The 17,530-nt window shown below is 34.8% G+C and overlaps 1 protein-coding gene across 1 annotated transcript; it reads left to right on the forward strand.

Moving 5' to 3' along the window:
- The first annotated feature begins 4,599 nt into the window (after positions 1–4,599).
- LOC144243895 (olfactory receptor 4Q2) lies at positions 4,600–5,532 on the forward strand. The gene has a single exon (XM_077779034.1). It carries the CDS (start codon positions 4,600–4,602, stop codon positions 5,530–5,532), a length of 933 nt encoding a protein of 310 aa, XP_077635160.1.
- Positions 5,533–17,530: the final 11,998 nt, after the last annotated feature.

Here is a 17,530-nt window from a genome sequence, read left to right on the forward strand (position 1 = left end):
GACAGAGCACAAGCAGGAGAGGAGCAGAGAGAGAGGGAGACACAGAATATGAAGCAGGCTCCAGACTCTGAGCTGTCAGCACAGAGCTCAATACAGGGCTCAAACTCACAAACTTTGAGATCATGAACTGAGCAGAAGTCAGAGGCTTAACCGACTGAGACACTCAGGCTCCCCTCAAAACAATTCTAAATAAAAATTTTGAGCAACAAATTTTCCACATGAAAAATGTGTTCACTATCATTACACTTATCAAAAATATGCAAATTAAACCACAATGAGATACCACTACATACCCAGCAGAATGGCTAAATTATATATTTTTAAAGATGAATATTAACAAGTGTTGAAGAGGCTGTAGAGCCACAGAAACTCTCTTAAAATGCTGGTGAGATTATAAATTAGAATAATCACATTGAAGATGTTTGACAGTTTCTTATATTAAACCAGTATCTACTCTAGGATTAGAAAGTTCTACTTAATATAACACCCAACAGAAATGAGTGTTATGTCCTTAAAAGACACATAGAGGAATGGCCATAACAACTGTATTTTTATCCTACAAAAAAGAGAAACCATCCAAATGTCAAACGACAGAGTCATGTGTAAGTAAATTATGGGTATGCATTAACAATAAAAATGTACAAATACTGATAAACAAAATATTTGGACAAATTTCACATAGTATAAGTAATCAAATACACAGAGATCATATATCATATAATCCCATTTAGATGAAGTTCAAAATTAAACAAAGGTGATAGAAGTAAAAAAAAAAAAGTTAACCGCAGGGGTTACTGCCTGAGAGGGTAGAATGAGGATGTCTCTTTGATGTAATGTTAATATTCTATTTTTTTCTTTTGGTTGGAAGTTTAAGTATAAATTTGATTAATTGTAAATTTACACTAAAAGTAAAAATTTCAAGCATTTGCATCATGTATTATTTTTGAAATCATGAGAACCTCTGTATATTAAAAATGAAAACATAATAAACAGTAAGCAAACTGACAACATAAACGTGAAATCTTCAGAAGAAGAGTAACTGAAAAAATCCTTAAAAAGTGTTCATTCACATGCTGATAAGGCAAATGTAAATTAAGATAACAAGGTATCATTTTTATCCATCACATTTGCAAAATTAAAATTAAATAACGGTTATGACTGATATTATCCAGGGTTGAAGAGTGTGAAATTAATGCCATGTATGTTCTTCAGGGGAGTATAAAGTAGTACAGCAATTTGGAGAGGAAATAAAATTCTGTCAATATCTGTCTCAGAAATTTCACTTTCAGGTCTCTGCCCCTTACAAATAATAAATGTCTGTAGAATTATGAACAAAATTCAAAATTCAACATTGTTTATTGCAGCATTATTTGTAATAATTCATGATCTACATGCTATCAGTATTTTATCATTGCATACACATTTTACAAATATCATATATCAGTTAAAAAGGAGTTAAAGCTACATATATTACATGTAAGCATATCCAATAATCTGTTTTCTGTCTCTTGCCCTCTCTCTTTCCCACCCCACACAGTGGTAGAGAGGTGGAAGTGAAACAAAGGGGAGACTTTTATTACTTTACATATTTTTATAATTTGGAAAACTAAGATAAAATTTAAAGTCAAAAATTCTGATTAGAGAATATTCTCTAATTTCTCGGATTTCTTCATATGCAGAAAGTCATGAAAGCAAAGGTGTACTGTTTTTCACAAGGCACCTGCAGCCAAACTTGCTTAATGTTCCAATCCTTCCTATCAACTGGAATATTCAGGGCTGGGAACACTTATTTCTCAAAATGACCCAGCTGACATTATTCCAACTATCATATCTTTTTAAAATTATCTTTCCCATCCATTGGCTTTTCCCTTCACACTCTATTATCACCCCCAAACAACATATTTCTGAGTTTTATAATTTCTGGCAAAAGGTTGTGATTCAAATTTTTTAATGATTCCCTTTGTGATTTGACTGCTAGTATCTGAATCCCTAAATCCCTAAACATCAAAATGTCCTAATGATGGCCAGTGCAACCAGGGGGTTCCATCTAATTTATTTATCATCTTGGTTCTATCATGTCTAGGATGGCTCTGTAGTGTTAGCATCCCAGATACGTGTGACTGAAGGACTAGAGAATCTACACTTTACAGAAAGAGGTGTGTAATTCCACTTAAAGTCCATCATACTGAAAGCTTTCTTCATGATCCTGTCATCTGTACCACTTGCAAAACCAGTATTTAATGGTAATTATGTTATTTTTAAGTAATATTTCACATTGCATATATAATAGTACATCGATTATATAACTTAAGTAATGCATTTAACAAGTTTTAAGAATATATGACTAGTTAAAGTTAATAGTGTTTTCCTTTTGGTGTTGAATGTTTTGTTTTTCATGTTTCTAAATTTCAGTAATAAGCACTATTTTTGTAATCAGAAAAAAATTTTAAAACATGAAAAATTAAATAGTAAAATACTTCTTGAAAACCAACTCCATTATTGAAAATTTGTTTATCATAAAGCTGAGGTTTTTTGATGTACATGTAGACAATAACTATTACTCTCAAAAAAAGGTTGCATGGATTATAATCAAGGGGGATTGTTGGCTGAAATTTAGTAATTTTAAATGAATAATAACTAAGCTGTAGAAAAAGAACAAATTCCAAACATCGAATTTTTCATATAAAAATAAAACAGTAAGTCATAGGACATGTGGATATGCACAACCACACAAATTCACAGAAAGTTTATGTATTTATCATAATACATAACATATAAACTAGATACTATAGTGAATTTGAAACTGTCAATAAGTAAAAAGAAAAACCCAGTTGTAAAAGTCAACATTTATGAATATTTTGTTGCTTTTACCTTTAATCCAGTTGCTTATAGTTTTACTTTTCCGTATATATAGATTTTGTCATATTTTGAATGTACTTTGGTGTCTTTTTTTCCCTTTTTATGTAATCATTTTCTCAGGTTAATGAATCTTTTTGCAAGCATTTTAACAAATTAATATTTAAATTTTGGGATTTTTCTTCATATTACTTTTTGATATTTATAATCATGAGAACAAATTAATATTTAAATTTTGGGATATTTCTTCGTATTAATTTTTGATATTTATAATCATCAGAGAATATATTTCTACTCACATAGTAAATTTTATTTTATTTAAACTAAACTTTATATAGCTTAAAATAAAATTTTCAAGCTTTTATTCTTGAATTGCCTAAATATATTCAGTTTATAGAGGAGACATAAAATATGATGAGTTAAAGAAAATTCACCAACATCTAAACTTTACATTATGTCCCTTTTTTGATAAAAATACTTCTCTGTGTGTTGTAGAACTGTAGAATTTGAGTTGACAGCAGCTATCATTAGCCTCCACATTCCTCATAGGGCTATCACTTATGTAGCACCTTACAGCCATTGCTCACATAAATGCATAAAAAACACAAAAACACAAATACACATATACTCCCTGGAAAGCTAATTCTTTTATCTCAGAGAAGGAATTTCCTTGTACTCAATTTGATAGGTCAAAAGAGTAAGTCACCTGAATGTATAAATTATCCTTTTAACTTTCTATTTATATAATTAAGAGCATAATTTGTACCCATGTGTCCATAGCTATGACTTAATATGAGAAATTAATTATACACAATAATAAGATAAACAGAAATATATTACAGATAGGCAGGCATCCAGAAAACTTAGTAAGGATCAATGAACTAGTAATANTACACATATACTCCCTGGAATGCTAATTCTTTTATCTCAGAGAAGGAATTTCCCTGTACTCAATTTGATAGGTCAAAAGAGTGAGTCACCTGAATGTATAAATTATCCTTTTAACTTTCTATTTATATAATTAAGAGCATAATTTGTACCCATGTGTCCATAGCTATGACTTAATATGAGAAATGAATTATACACAATAATAAGATAAACAGAAATATATTACAGATAGGCAGACATCCAGAAAACTTAGTAAGGATCAATGAACTAGTAATAAGCCCAGACTGGAGTAATAAGCCCACTCATTTACACAGAGTAGAGCCTCACAAGAGTTATGCTGACAGAAAAGGGCACATACAGGGTTATTATAGTAGCCTAACCATCTACATAGGTCAACTTTCCATCCCAAATTAAAACCTCTACAAATCCTAATGCCTGTTCACCAAAATCTTAAATTCTACCTTCAAGGATTTTTCCTGAAGATTTTCCTTAAATAATTAGTATTTACGAGAAATGTTAACTTATGTTTTGTGGCTGAATGTAAAAATGAAGACAGAAGGAAAATACTGATTGATGAAAGACAGAGATGCATCAAATAGAAGTTAAAGGTCCCAGATCTTGATGCTCCAAGATATTTTGGATACTTCATTATTGTCTTAAAGTCGGAACTATTTGAGTATATTCAATATCAACTAAGGAGGAAAAAACATTTCTTCTAGCTCTTCAACCAGGATGTATCCTAGAGAAAAATATCTCCTTTGAAATAGGAAGATTCTTGAATTTTTGTGTGAAATATCTTACTTTCAATGTTACTAATGCCTCTTGTTTAATTTATTTATCAGGGAACCAGGTCAAATGGATGAAAATCAAACACAGGTGGTGAAAGACTTTGTCCTGGCAGGCTTTTCGCAGACAACATCTACTGAGGCAGGACTATTTGTACTATTTCTTTTCTTCTATGTGTTCACGTGGGTAGGCAATGTCCTCATCATGGTCACAGTGGCTTCTGATAACTATCTGAATTCATCACCTATGTATTTCCTTCTTGGCAACCTCTCTTTCTTGGACTTATGTTATTCAACAGTAACTACCCCTAAGCTTCTGGCTGACTTTCTTGATAATGACAAGCTCATTCGCTATGACCAATGCATTGCACAGCTCTTCTTTCTGCATTTTGTAGGGGCAGCTGAGATGTTCCTGCTCACAGTGATGGCCTATGATCGCTATGTTGCAATTTGTCGCCCCCTGCATTACACCACTATCATGAGTCGAGGATTATGCTGTGTGTTGGTAGCGGCCTCCTGGATGGGAGGATTTGTGCACTCTACTGTCCAGACAATTCTCACTATCCGTCTGCCCTTTTGTGGACCAAACCATGTGGACAACTTCTTCTGTGATGTTCCCCCTGTCATCAAACTTGCCTGTACAGACACCTTTGTCATTGAATTATTAATGGTATCTAACAGTGGGTTGATCTCTACCAGCTCCTTTGTGGTGCTGGTTTCTTCCTACTCTACTATCCTGGTCAAGATTCGCTCCAAGGAGGGAAGGCGAAAGGCACTCTCCACCTGTGGCTCCCACCTCATGGTGGTAACGCTCTTTTTTGGACCTTGTATTTTCATCTATGCCCGTCCCTTCTCCACTTTTTCTGTGGACAAGATGGTGTCTGTACTCTATAACGTTATTACCCCCATGCTGAATCCCCTTATCTATACACTTCGGAACAAAGAGGTCAAGTCAGCCATGCAGAAACTGTGGGGCAGGAGTGGACTTACTTGGAAAAAGTAGGAGATGTAAGCAGTTAAAGTGAGTGTTTGAGAGCAAAAACTCTGAAATTAAAATGCTTTCTTGCTAAGGAGCTAAGAGTAGGTAGGTAGCCTAGTTCTTTGGTTTTCTTCCATTAAATCATACTACTATATATGACACTATAATTAAACTCAGAAAAACTCCTTTCATACTAATTGTTCTGTTTTCTGCTTCCTTTTTCTTGCCTTAAGCATCCATTTTCTATTTTTCTATCACTTGTCTTTTTCCATTCTATCCATTCATCTGATCAAACCTTATTCCATCCATTCTTTCCTTTTAGTTTGCTGTGACACACTGGTACAATCCACTCTTTCCAAACTCTCACCACTTTCTTCACCTTGTCTTTGGTTTTATTTTCTTCTCAATTTTTACATTCTAGCCAGCTGTCTGCAATGAACTGTATAAGGAATATATATGTGTTTCTCACTCTCACAAAATATTTATATGGTTATCAATCAATACAATGATTTATATGACTGTATAACAACACACTAATGGGATATATCAGTTGGTTCCATCACTTTACCAGACCACGAACTACCACCACATAGTGCAATTAAGAAAGCAATTGCCTAGGGGCTCCGGGATCATTCAACTGGTTAAGCATTTGACTTCAACTCAGGTCATGATCTCACGGTTCTTGAGGCTCACTCAGGTCAGGATCATCTGACCCTTGAGTTTGAGCCCTGTGTCAGGATCTGTGCTGACAGTTCAGAGCCTGAAGCCTGCTTTGGATTCTTTCTCCCTCTCTCTCTGCCCCTCCTCTGCTCACACTCTTTCTCTCAAAAATAAACAAACACTTTTAAAAAAGCAATTGTTTAATAGTGTGTGTTCAACTAACTTTGAATTACAAGCCAAGTGACTGTAGACAAGTCATTTAAATAACTGAAGCTCTGATTTCCCTTAACTGTAGCATGCACAGAATGATGTCTACTTTTCACTGCCTTTGTGAGGACTAAAAATGGCAATAGATATGGTTGTATCTAGTTTGGTGCTTGATTCATAACAGGACCATTATTTGTTCATTAAATTTGATTTTTCAATGACAGAAAGATACAGATGGTGAAAATTTAAACTGGTTGATTTGCCTTATGGAAACAACAATATGATGTACTGTAACTAGTTTAGAGAGGATGCTAGAAAGTATACAGAAATGAACCATGGCATTTTCATTAATGTGAGGCACAATATATATTACTAACACCATTATCATAAAAAACCCTTATTGGCATTGGTTATCCTCAGAATTATATTAAGACTCTTTTAGCACAACAAATATTTATTCTTCATTCCTACCACATTACTAATATAGGGTGCAGATCAGCAGTTGGTGTCTGTTCCACCTCTACTTGGGACTCTATTATCATTAGGGTAGGAGAAAAGGTATGCAGTGAATCTCACACTACCTCTTGAATATCCACCTACTGCACTGGCCAAGTAAATTAATAAGTACAATAATTTCAATAAAATTTCCCGAACACTACATCTATTCGAAGCAGTAAGCTGAGATAATTAAAAATATTAAATCTATTCTTAAAATCATTCCCACACAAAAAATTTCCGCAAGTGAACTCTTCAAACATATAAGGAGGTAACTCTTCCTGTGAAAAATGGAAAACAAATTTTAGGTCCTTTTATGCTACCAGCTTATCTTTAATTCTGAAACATGACAATCAGGTTTAATAAAGAAAATTAATTTCACCTATGAACATGAATATAATAATCCTTAGTAAAGTACTAGCAAAATGAATCTGATATAAACAAAGATAATATAACTTGTATTTTTTCAGGTATGTAAGGCTGGTTTAATATTCAAAAATTAATTTATGTAATTAACCATGTTTACATACTGATAGATGTAGTAAAACGTTTAATAAAATTCACACCAATTCATTAAAAAACTTGTAAACTATTAACAACATAGAATCTTAAACCAGGAAATGTTTAATCTGATAAAGAGTATTTTTACAAATACCTAAAATAAATATTGTGCTCACTGTTGAATATTAAAAACTTTCACCTTGACAATGGTAAACAGGTAAGAACACTGGGCATTACCACTTTAATTCAGCACTGTTTTCAAGGGTCAGATGGTGTAATAAGGCAGGGAAAAGAAATAAAATGGAAGAAGAACTGGAAAGGAAAAAATGAAATACTCACTATTCACAAATGACACAATATCTGTATATGGGAAATTGAAAGGAATCTGCAAAAAGTCAAGTCACTAAATGAGTTTACCACAATCACTGAAACAAAGTCAATATTTTATTTTAAAATCAATGGTGGACTCCCAGATCTGAGACATGATGGAATAAATGTACCTTTCTGTGTTCCTTCTACTAAGATTTTTTTTTAAAAAAATAACTAAATTGCTAAACTTTTAGCTAGACTAAGAAGGATTCAAAATAAGAAATGGAAGCAAAGATGTTACAATACATGCCACAGAAATACAAAGAATCATGAAAGATTATTAACAATTATACACCAACCCACTCCTTAGAAGAAATGAGTAAATTACTAGAAGCATACAGCCTACCAAGATTGAGTCATGAAGTCTGGCACTAGGTGGTGTTACCAGCAAATTCTACCAAACACTAAAAAAAAGTGACATCAATTCTTAAAATTGTCCAAAGGAAAAAAAATGCACAGGAAGGAATAATTCCACCTTATTTTACAAGGCCAGAATTACCTTGCTACCATAGCTAAATAAGTACATTATAATAAGAGTATAGGCAAATATCCATGAAGAACATGTATGCAAAAATTATCACCAAAACATTAACAAACCCAATTTAACTCCACATTAAAAGTATCATATACCATAAGAAGCAGGATTTATCCCTAGGATGTAATGTTCCAACATATGGAAATCAACAAATATGATACATCATTTATACAAAATGATAGATAAAAATCATATGATCATCTCCATAGATGCAGAAAGAGCATTTGACAAAATACCTTTTCATGATTAAAAAAATAATAAAAACCTCAAATAGGTATAGAAGGAACAAATCTCAACATAATAAAGGCTATCTATGGCAAGCCCACAATTAACATCTCACTCAGAGGTGAAAGGTTAAAAGCTTATTATCTAAGATCAGTAACAAGGCAAGAGTGCCCACTCTCACCACTCCTATTCAACACAGTACTGGAAGACCTAGCCAGAGCAACTAGTAAGAACAAGAAATAAAAAGCATCTAAATCAGGAAAGAAAAAGTAAAATTGTCTATGTTTGCAAGTGATATCATCTTAGATACAAATCAAATTCAGAAATGGATACAAAAGGATACAGAATCAACACAGATAAATCAGTTGCATTTCTATACACTAACAACCAAACATCTAAAAAAGAAATAAAGAAAATAATCCCATTCACAATAGCATAAAAAGTAATACATTACTTAAGAATAAATTTGATCACGCAGGTTAAAGACTGGTACACTGAAAACTAAAAGACTGTATGAGGAGATTTAGAGGTAAGACGGCAGAGAAGTGGGGAGCTCCGTAAATTTCACTCGCCCCCATCACTCAAACAGAGAAGGCCTGAAGCCAGAGGAACCCTTACAGAATCCAGGAGTTTGAGAAGAAAAGGAAACAGAGGCTGCTGAGAAAACCTTACAGTGTGAGTTCAAACTGGAGAACAAAAAAAACGGGCGGGGACCAGAGACATGGAGGGAGGGGAGGGATCCCTCTTTGCAGGGAGCTGTGGGAGTCTAGGGGAAAAAATAAAGTGGCTGAAACTGCTCAAGACATTGTCCCTGTCGCTGGAGAAAAGAAAAGCCTCAGCTCGGAACACAGAGGGATCCAGTTTCCTGCTATCCAGTTGACCCCAGGAGGGACACACTGGTCTCAGGTGACCCTGGGAGAAACTGCTCCTCACTCACCAGCTCAACCTGGAGGGGATGTGATGGTGCCTCTAGCCACGCCTTTGTGCTTCTGGCTTGGCTGGCTCCCCAGGGGAGAGGCGAGGGGCTTGAAACTGCTCTAAGACACTCGCCTATGAGTTTATATTTTGGACGATATCAATGGGACGCATGGTCTAAGATCTGGGAACGAGGCCTGGCTTGGGATACAGAGCACAGCCCACCTTGGCTACACCCACGGCACAGGGAGATCGGAACGAAAAGACCTCTTAGTCTGGTCATTTCATTCCCAATATTGCTTCCTCCCTGTCCTGTCATTTCTCTTTTTATATGCTCTTCCATCAGCACTGCATATATGCACTTTTTATTTGAGCCTGGGAATTCTGGTTCTATGCTTTTAGACTGTCCTTTGCTTTTGGGGATTTTTTTCTTTTCTTCTTTTTTATTTTTTATGTATTTTTATTTACGTTATTTGTCTTCCTTCTTTCCTCTTTCATTTCTGTCCCTTTTTTTTTTCTTTTTCCCTTTTGGTTTGCTCCTTAGTTGGACTTGTCTGTGCGTTTGTGTCTTTTTGTTCCCTGTGTGTTTGTCTGTTTGTTTTATTTTCCAGGGCTACCTCAAGAAAAAAGCCAAAGTACACAGGGTGGAGAGTCCCAAATACCACTACGAGTAGGGAAATAAAATAGTCAAGGTCTCAACAAGAGAGACCAAGAGACACCATTCAAAGAACACTTCCTGAATGGACAGGCCCTGGATAGTCAAAGAGCCTTCTTTGGTACAGCAGCACTCACAGGTGCATAGTACATAACAAGCTTTTAAAACTAAAGGAGACAGAAAGCTAACCAAAATGATTAAACAGAAGAAACCTCCAGGGAAAAATGACAGCTAAAGAACTACCCAAAACAGATATAAGCAACATAACTGAACAAGAATTTAGAACAATAGTCATGAAATTAATCTCTGGGCTTGAAAAAGGCATGGAAGACATCAGAGAAACTATTCCTACAAAGACTATGTAGCTTAAAAATAGTAGTGGTGAATGAAAAAATGCTATAAATGAGATGCATAATAAAATGGAGGCGTCCAATGCACAGAATGAAGAGGCAGAAAGGAGAATAAGTGATTTAGAAGACACAATGATAGAAAAAGAGGAAGCTGAGAGAGAGATAAACTGATCCAGGAGCACGATAGCAGAATTCCAGAACTGAGTGATACAGTCAAATGGAACAATATCTATATCATAGGAATTCCAAAAGAGGAAGAGAGAGGGAAAGGCACTGAAGGAGTCCTTGAACAAATTATAGCTGAGAATTTCCCCAAACTGGGGAAGGAAACAGACATTGAAATCCAAGAGGCACAGAGAACTCCCCTCAGACATAACTTGAATTGATCTTCTGCACAAAGTATCATAGTGAAATTGACAAAATATAAGGACAAGGAGAGAATTCTGAAAGCAGCTAGGGATAAAAGGGCCATAAAGGGAAACCTATTACAGTGGTGACAAACTATCTACTGAAACTTGGCAGGCTATCTTCAATGTGATGAACAGAAAAAAAATATGCAGTTAAGAATCCTCTATCCAGCAAGCCTGTCATTCAGAATAGAAGGAGAGATAAAAGTCTTCCTAAATAAACAAAAATCGAAAGAATTCATCACCACTAAGCCATCCCTACAAGAAATCCTCAGGGGGATGCTATAAGGGAAATGTTGCAAGGAACGCAAGGTACCAGAGACACCACCACAAGCATGAATCCCACAAAGGACACAGTGACTCTAAACCCATATTTTTCAATAATAACACTGAATGTAAATGGACTGCATGCCCCAATCAAAAGACATAGGGTAACAGAATGGATTAAAAAAAAAAAAACCAACAAAATCGGTCTATTTGCTGTCTACAAGAAACTCATTTTAGACGGGAGGACACCTTCAGATTGAAAGTAAGGGGATGGAGAAACATCTATCATGTCACTGGAAGTCAAAAGAAAGCTGGAGTAGCTATACTTATATCAGACAAACTGGACTTTAAAGTAAAGACAGTAACAAGGGATAAAGAAGGGCACTGTATAATAATTACAGGGTCCATCCACCAGGAAGAGCTAACAATTATAAATGCTGACACACCGAATATGGGACCACCTAAATACATAAAACAATCACAAACAGAAACAATCTTATGGATAAGAATGTGCTAATAGTAGGGGACTTTAATACTCCACTTATAGCAATGGATAAATCAACTAGACAAAAAAACCACTAAAGAAACAATGGATGTGAATGGCACATTGGACCAGATGATTTTGACAGATAATTTAGAAGTCTACATCCTGAGGACATGGATCACTTTCTTCTCAAGTGAGCATGGCACATTCTCCAAGATAGATCACATACTAGCACGTAAAGCAGCCCTCAATAAATAGAAAAGAATTGAGATCATCCCATGCACACTTTCAGATCACAATGCTATGAAACTTGAAATCAATCACAGGAAGAAGTCTGGAAAACCTCCAAAAACATGGAGGTTAAAGAACACCCTACTGAAGAATGAATGGGCCAATCAGGCAACCAGAGAAGAAATTAAAAAAATATATGGAAACAAATGAAAATGAAAATACAACAATCCAAACTCTATAGGATGAAGCAAAGGCAGTCCTAAAGGGAAAGTACATTGCACTCCAGGACTATTTCAAGAAATTAGAAAAAGTACAAGTACAAAATCTAACAGCTCACCTAAAGGAACTAAAGGGAGAGCAACAGGAGCACCGGAAACCAGTAGGAGAAGAGAAATAATAAAAATCAGGGCAGAAATAAACAATATAGAAACCAAAGAAACAGATGAACAGATCAATGAAACCAAGAGTTGGTTTTTTGAAAAAATAAACAAAATTGAAAAAATCTAGCCAGGCTTTGCAAAAAAGAAATGAAAGAGCACTCTAATAGACTAAATCATGAATGAAAATGGACTTATTACCACCAATCCCACAGAAATACAAGCAATTATCAGGGAATACTATGAAAAATTATATGCCAACAAATTGGACAAATTAGAAGACATGGACAAATTCCTAAACACACATTCACTACTAAGTTTCACATGGGAAGAGATAGAAAATCTGAACAGACCCATAACTAGTGAAGAAATTGAATCAGCTATCAAAAATCTCCCAACAAATAAGAGCCCTGGCCCAGATGGCTTTCCTAGGGAATTCTTCCAGACATTTAAAACAGAATTGATACCCATTCTTCTCAAACTATTCCAAAAAATGGAAATTGAAGGAAAACTTCTGGACTCATTTTATGAAGCCAGCATCACTCTGATTCCCAAGCCAGACAGAGATCCAGCAAAAAAAGAGAACTATAGGCCAATATCCTTGACGAATACAGATGCAAAAATCCTCAACAAGATACTTGCAAATTGAATTCAACAGCACATAAAAAGAACTATCCACCATGATCAAGTGGGATTCAATCCTGGGTTACAGGGCTGGTTCAGGATTCGCAAATCAATGTGATACATCACATCAACAAAAGAAAAGATAAAAACCATATCATCCTGTCGATAGATGCAGAAAGAGCATTTGACAAAATACAGCATCCCTTCTTAATGAAGACCGTTGAGAAACTCAGGATAGAAGGAACTTACCTAAACATCATAAAAACCATCTATAAGAAGCCCTCAGCTAACATCATCCTTAATGGGAAAAAACTGAGAGATTTCCCCTGAGATCAGGAACAAAACAGGGACGTCCACTCTCACCACTGTTGTTTACCATAGTGCTGGAAGTCTGAGCATCAGCAATCAGACAACAAAAGGAAATAAAAGGCATCAGAATTGGCAAAGTAGTAATCAAATTTTCAGTTTTTGCAAATGACATGATAACTCTACATATAAAATGCAACAGACTCCACCAGAAGCCTCCTAGAACGGATCCAGCAAAGTGCCAGGGTACAAAATCAACGTACAGAAATTGGTTGCATTTTTATACACCAACAATGAAGCAACAGAAAGAGAAATCAAGAAACTGATCCCATTCACAATTGCACAAAAAAACCATAAAATACCTAGGAATAAACCTAACCAAAGATATAGGAGATCTGTATGATGTAAACTATAGAAAACTTATGAAGGAAATTGATGAAGTCACAAAGAAATGGAAAAACATTCCATGCTCATGGATAGGAAAAATAATTATTGTTGAAATGACATTATAACCAAAGCAATGTACATATTCAATGCCATCCCAATCAAAATTGCCCCATCATTCTTCTCAAATCTAGAGCAAACTATCCTAAAATTTTTATGGAACCACAAAAGCCCCCCAAGTAGCCAAAGTAACATTGAAGAAGAAAACCAAAACGGAGGCCTCACCATCTGAGAGTTTACCTTCTACTATAAAGCTGTAATCATCAAGACTGTATGGTACTGGCACAAAAACAGACACACAGACTAATGGAACAGAATAGACAACTCAGGATTGGACCCACAAATGTATGGCCAACTAATCTTTGACAAAGCAGGAAAGACTATCCAATGGAAGAAAGACAGCCTCTTCAACAGATGGTGATGGGAGAACTGGGCAGCAACATGCAGAAGAATGAAACTAGATCATTTTTTCACACCATACACAAAAATAAACTCAAAATGGATAAAGGACCTGAATGTGAGACAGGAAACCATCAAAACCCTAGAGGAGAAAGCAGGAAACAACCTCTTTGACCTCTACCACAGCAACTTCTTACTTGACACATCCCCAAAGGCAAGGGAATCAAGAGCAAAAATGAACTATTCGGATGTCAAGATAAAAAGCTTCTGCACGGTAAAGGAAACAATCAATAGAACTAAGAGGCAACCGATGGAATGGGAAAAGATAGCTGCAAATGACATATCAGATAAATAGCTAGTATCCAAAATCGACAAGGAAGTCACCAAACTCCACACTCAAAAAACAAATAATCCAGTGAAGAAATGGCACAAGATATGAACAGACACTTCTCTAAAGAAGATATCCAGATGGCCAACAGACACATGAAAAGATACTCAGCGTCCCGCCTCATCAGGGAAATACAAATCAAAACTGGAATTTAAATAAAAACATGTAAAAAAATAAAATAAATATATGGCTCCTTGTGCACTGACAATGACACCTTCTCTGCCAAAGCCCACAGATTGGGGAAAACTGGTGACTTTACTTACTCAAGTTTCATTAACATGGCAACTAGCCATGCTTATCCAGTCCAAACACCTAAATTCCAGTGATTTCTGTGCCTAAAGTGAGGATGCAGGGTCCACATCTATCGTCATGGATCTGACCAAAGCAAGGAGAGCTAAGCAGAGACTGGGAATGAGACAAAGGCCATGGATACTTCTAAAAATTCATAAAGACCTGTGGGATCTACCATCTACTTCATCATTTACTATAGGACTGGTTCTGTGTTAAGCATGCTGTGTGTGTGTATAGTGTAACAGGACAAAATACAGTATCCTCAGGAATCAGAAAAATTGAGGTAGTAAGGGAAGCCTTTCCTAATCATCAGGACTGGATTCAGTTTCCCTCTCCTGTACTCTCAGACATCGTGTTTATCNCCACCTGAGGCTCCACCACAGCCAGGAGCCTTCACATTCTCAGCACACCTGGGAATGCTCCGCCTGACAGGTGTGTGGGTCCTGTCCGTGGGGGTAACTCAACATTAACACCTGATGCTGTTTCTTTTGATTTTAGAGGCAACAGAAATGCCCAGGCAGCTGGGACTTATTTGGCTGGAGGGCGGGGGCAGGGGCCAAGGCAACCAACACTTTGTCCCATTTCTTCTGAGGGAAACAAATATTCCCGCAAAATTTTGCATAAAGGCATTAGAGAAAATAATGAAATAGATTCCCATAGAAACTATATTCACTTATAACAGGATTTAACGTATAAGACACAACATTTTTTCCTCCATTTTACTTAATGTATTTTAGCAGGTTTATAAATATAACTTTTATCCTTCAGATTTTAAGGCTTCTTTTGATCTCTAAAAATTTAAGAGAGGAATAAGGTGTCATCTTCCTGAAAGCTATTTTGTATCCACTCTTTGCTTTAATTGAAAATATTTGGCATATAATATCCCATTAGTTTCAAGTGTACATCACAGTGATTCAAATTTTTGTACATTATGAAAAGGTTCCCCACAAGAACTCTAGTTGCTATCTCTCAACATACAAAGTTATTGTGATATTATTGACTATGTTTCCTATGCTGTACATCACATTCCACATCCCTGAGACTTATTGATATTATAACTGGAAGTTTTTATCTCTTAATTCCCTTAATCTATTTTGCCCACCCCCCATTCTGTTATCTATTAAGTTTGTTTTTCTTTTGTTTTTTAGATTCCACGTATAAGTGTAATCATATGATTCTGTCTTTCACTTCTATAACACCCTCTAGGTCTATCCATTTTGTTCTAAAATGTAACATTTTGTTATTTTTAATGGGTCAAAATTATTCCATTATATATAAAACACACACACACCCCCCACTTCTTCAACTTCATCCATTCATCTATCCTTGGACACTTAAGTGGCTTCCATATCTTGGCTATTGTAAATAATTTTGCCATGAACATAGGAATGCATATATCCCTTTGGAACTTTTAAGTTCTTTAAATGTTCATATATATGGGTGTAACTCATCATAAATTTTGAATATGTCCAAAGTCTATAAAATCAAAACACAGTATTTTTGCAGGAGTAAGCAAGGAGACTGTTGAGAAATTTTTCCTAAGGCAGCTGTTTTCAGTCTGTGTCCTTTAACGTTTATGCAAATATGTGAGACTACAGTCATGAGAAGACAGAAGTACCAGGAGCATGTTTTTCCTGACTGATAACATTATATAAAATTATTGGAAGATTTATCCAGTTACTCAAATAATTCGATCATTACCCAATTCTCTCCTGTGGTTTGATGTTTCAGAATCAACATATAAAAGAATTGCTCTCTGACCATTAATTTAGTTAATATAAAATCTACCTCTTGCTTATGGTTCTCTTTTCAGGATCCAAACACTTTTAAAAACTCAGCATAAGATCTGAATCTGTGGTATTCAAATACACATCCTAATAAATGACTCCCCAAAGGATAGAATCAACTCAATAAGATAGAGTGTAGTTGCCGTGTTTATTTAAAATATGTGGGTAAAAAATTTATTAATTTTCTAATCCAATGAATATTAAATAGTAATTCAATACCTTAATTTACACCATGAAATACTGAGCTATAAAATACTGATTTTTCCCATCTGAAAATTAACTTCTGTTATTGAATTTCACTGCCATACATTCACTCTTTCAATAAAAAGATCAAGCATAATACATATTTACAAGAGAAGTATACTTTTTAATCCATAGGATCTCAAAATAGTGCCTGTTTTCTCCTTTCAGGCTTTCAAAACCAGGAGAAAGATTCATAGGGCTATTTATACTCAGGCTAGTTTGCTTGTGCTAAATGTATCATGTCTTGAATGCCTCTGAACTGACAGCTCTCACTGTATTGGACTATGAGTAGAAAATTAAAATTCACTTTATATAAATGTTTTAGACAAAATGAACTAATAAGAGAAGTCTGGTTAAAAAAATGTGCTAAGTGCATTCCAAAGAGAATGTGTGGGGTTGAATGTGTATTTATGTGTATGTGTGTATAGAGTTAGTTATTGTTATATTACATTATATGTTTATGCTAGTATTATATTATAATGCAGTTATATCATGAATTTTTTATAATAGAAAATGAATTATATAATAAAATTATAACAAATATAATATAAATCCTACTTTACATNTATTTTAGACAAAATAAACTAGTAAGAGAAATCTGATTTAAAAAAGAGAGAAAGAAAATTGTCAAGTGTCTTACAAAGTGAGTGTGTGGGACTGTGTATGTACATGTATGTATATAGATTTATATCGTTATATGATCATACCAATATAATCACATTACATACATTATATACATTATAATACAATTATAGTTATATATTATGTTTATAATATAAACTTATGTAATAAATTATATAATTAATATAATATGTTAATCTTATAAATAAGTGATATAAAATCTTATTATAAAATTATATAG

The sequence above is a fragment of the Crocuta crocuta genome, unplaced genomic scaffold, assembly GCF_008692635.1.
Source record: "Crocuta crocuta isolate KB4526 unplaced genomic scaffold, BGI_CrCroc_1.0 scaffold480, whole genome shotgun sequence".
NCBI classification, from domain to species: domain Eukaryota; kingdom Metazoa; phylum Chordata; class Mammalia; order Carnivora; family Hyaenidae; genus Crocuta; species Crocuta crocuta.

Coding starts and splice junctions, on each gene's coding strand:
- LOC144243895 (XM_077779034.1), top strand. CDS start 4,600: ATGGATGAAAATCAAACACAGGTGGTGAAAGACTTTGTCCTGGCAGGC.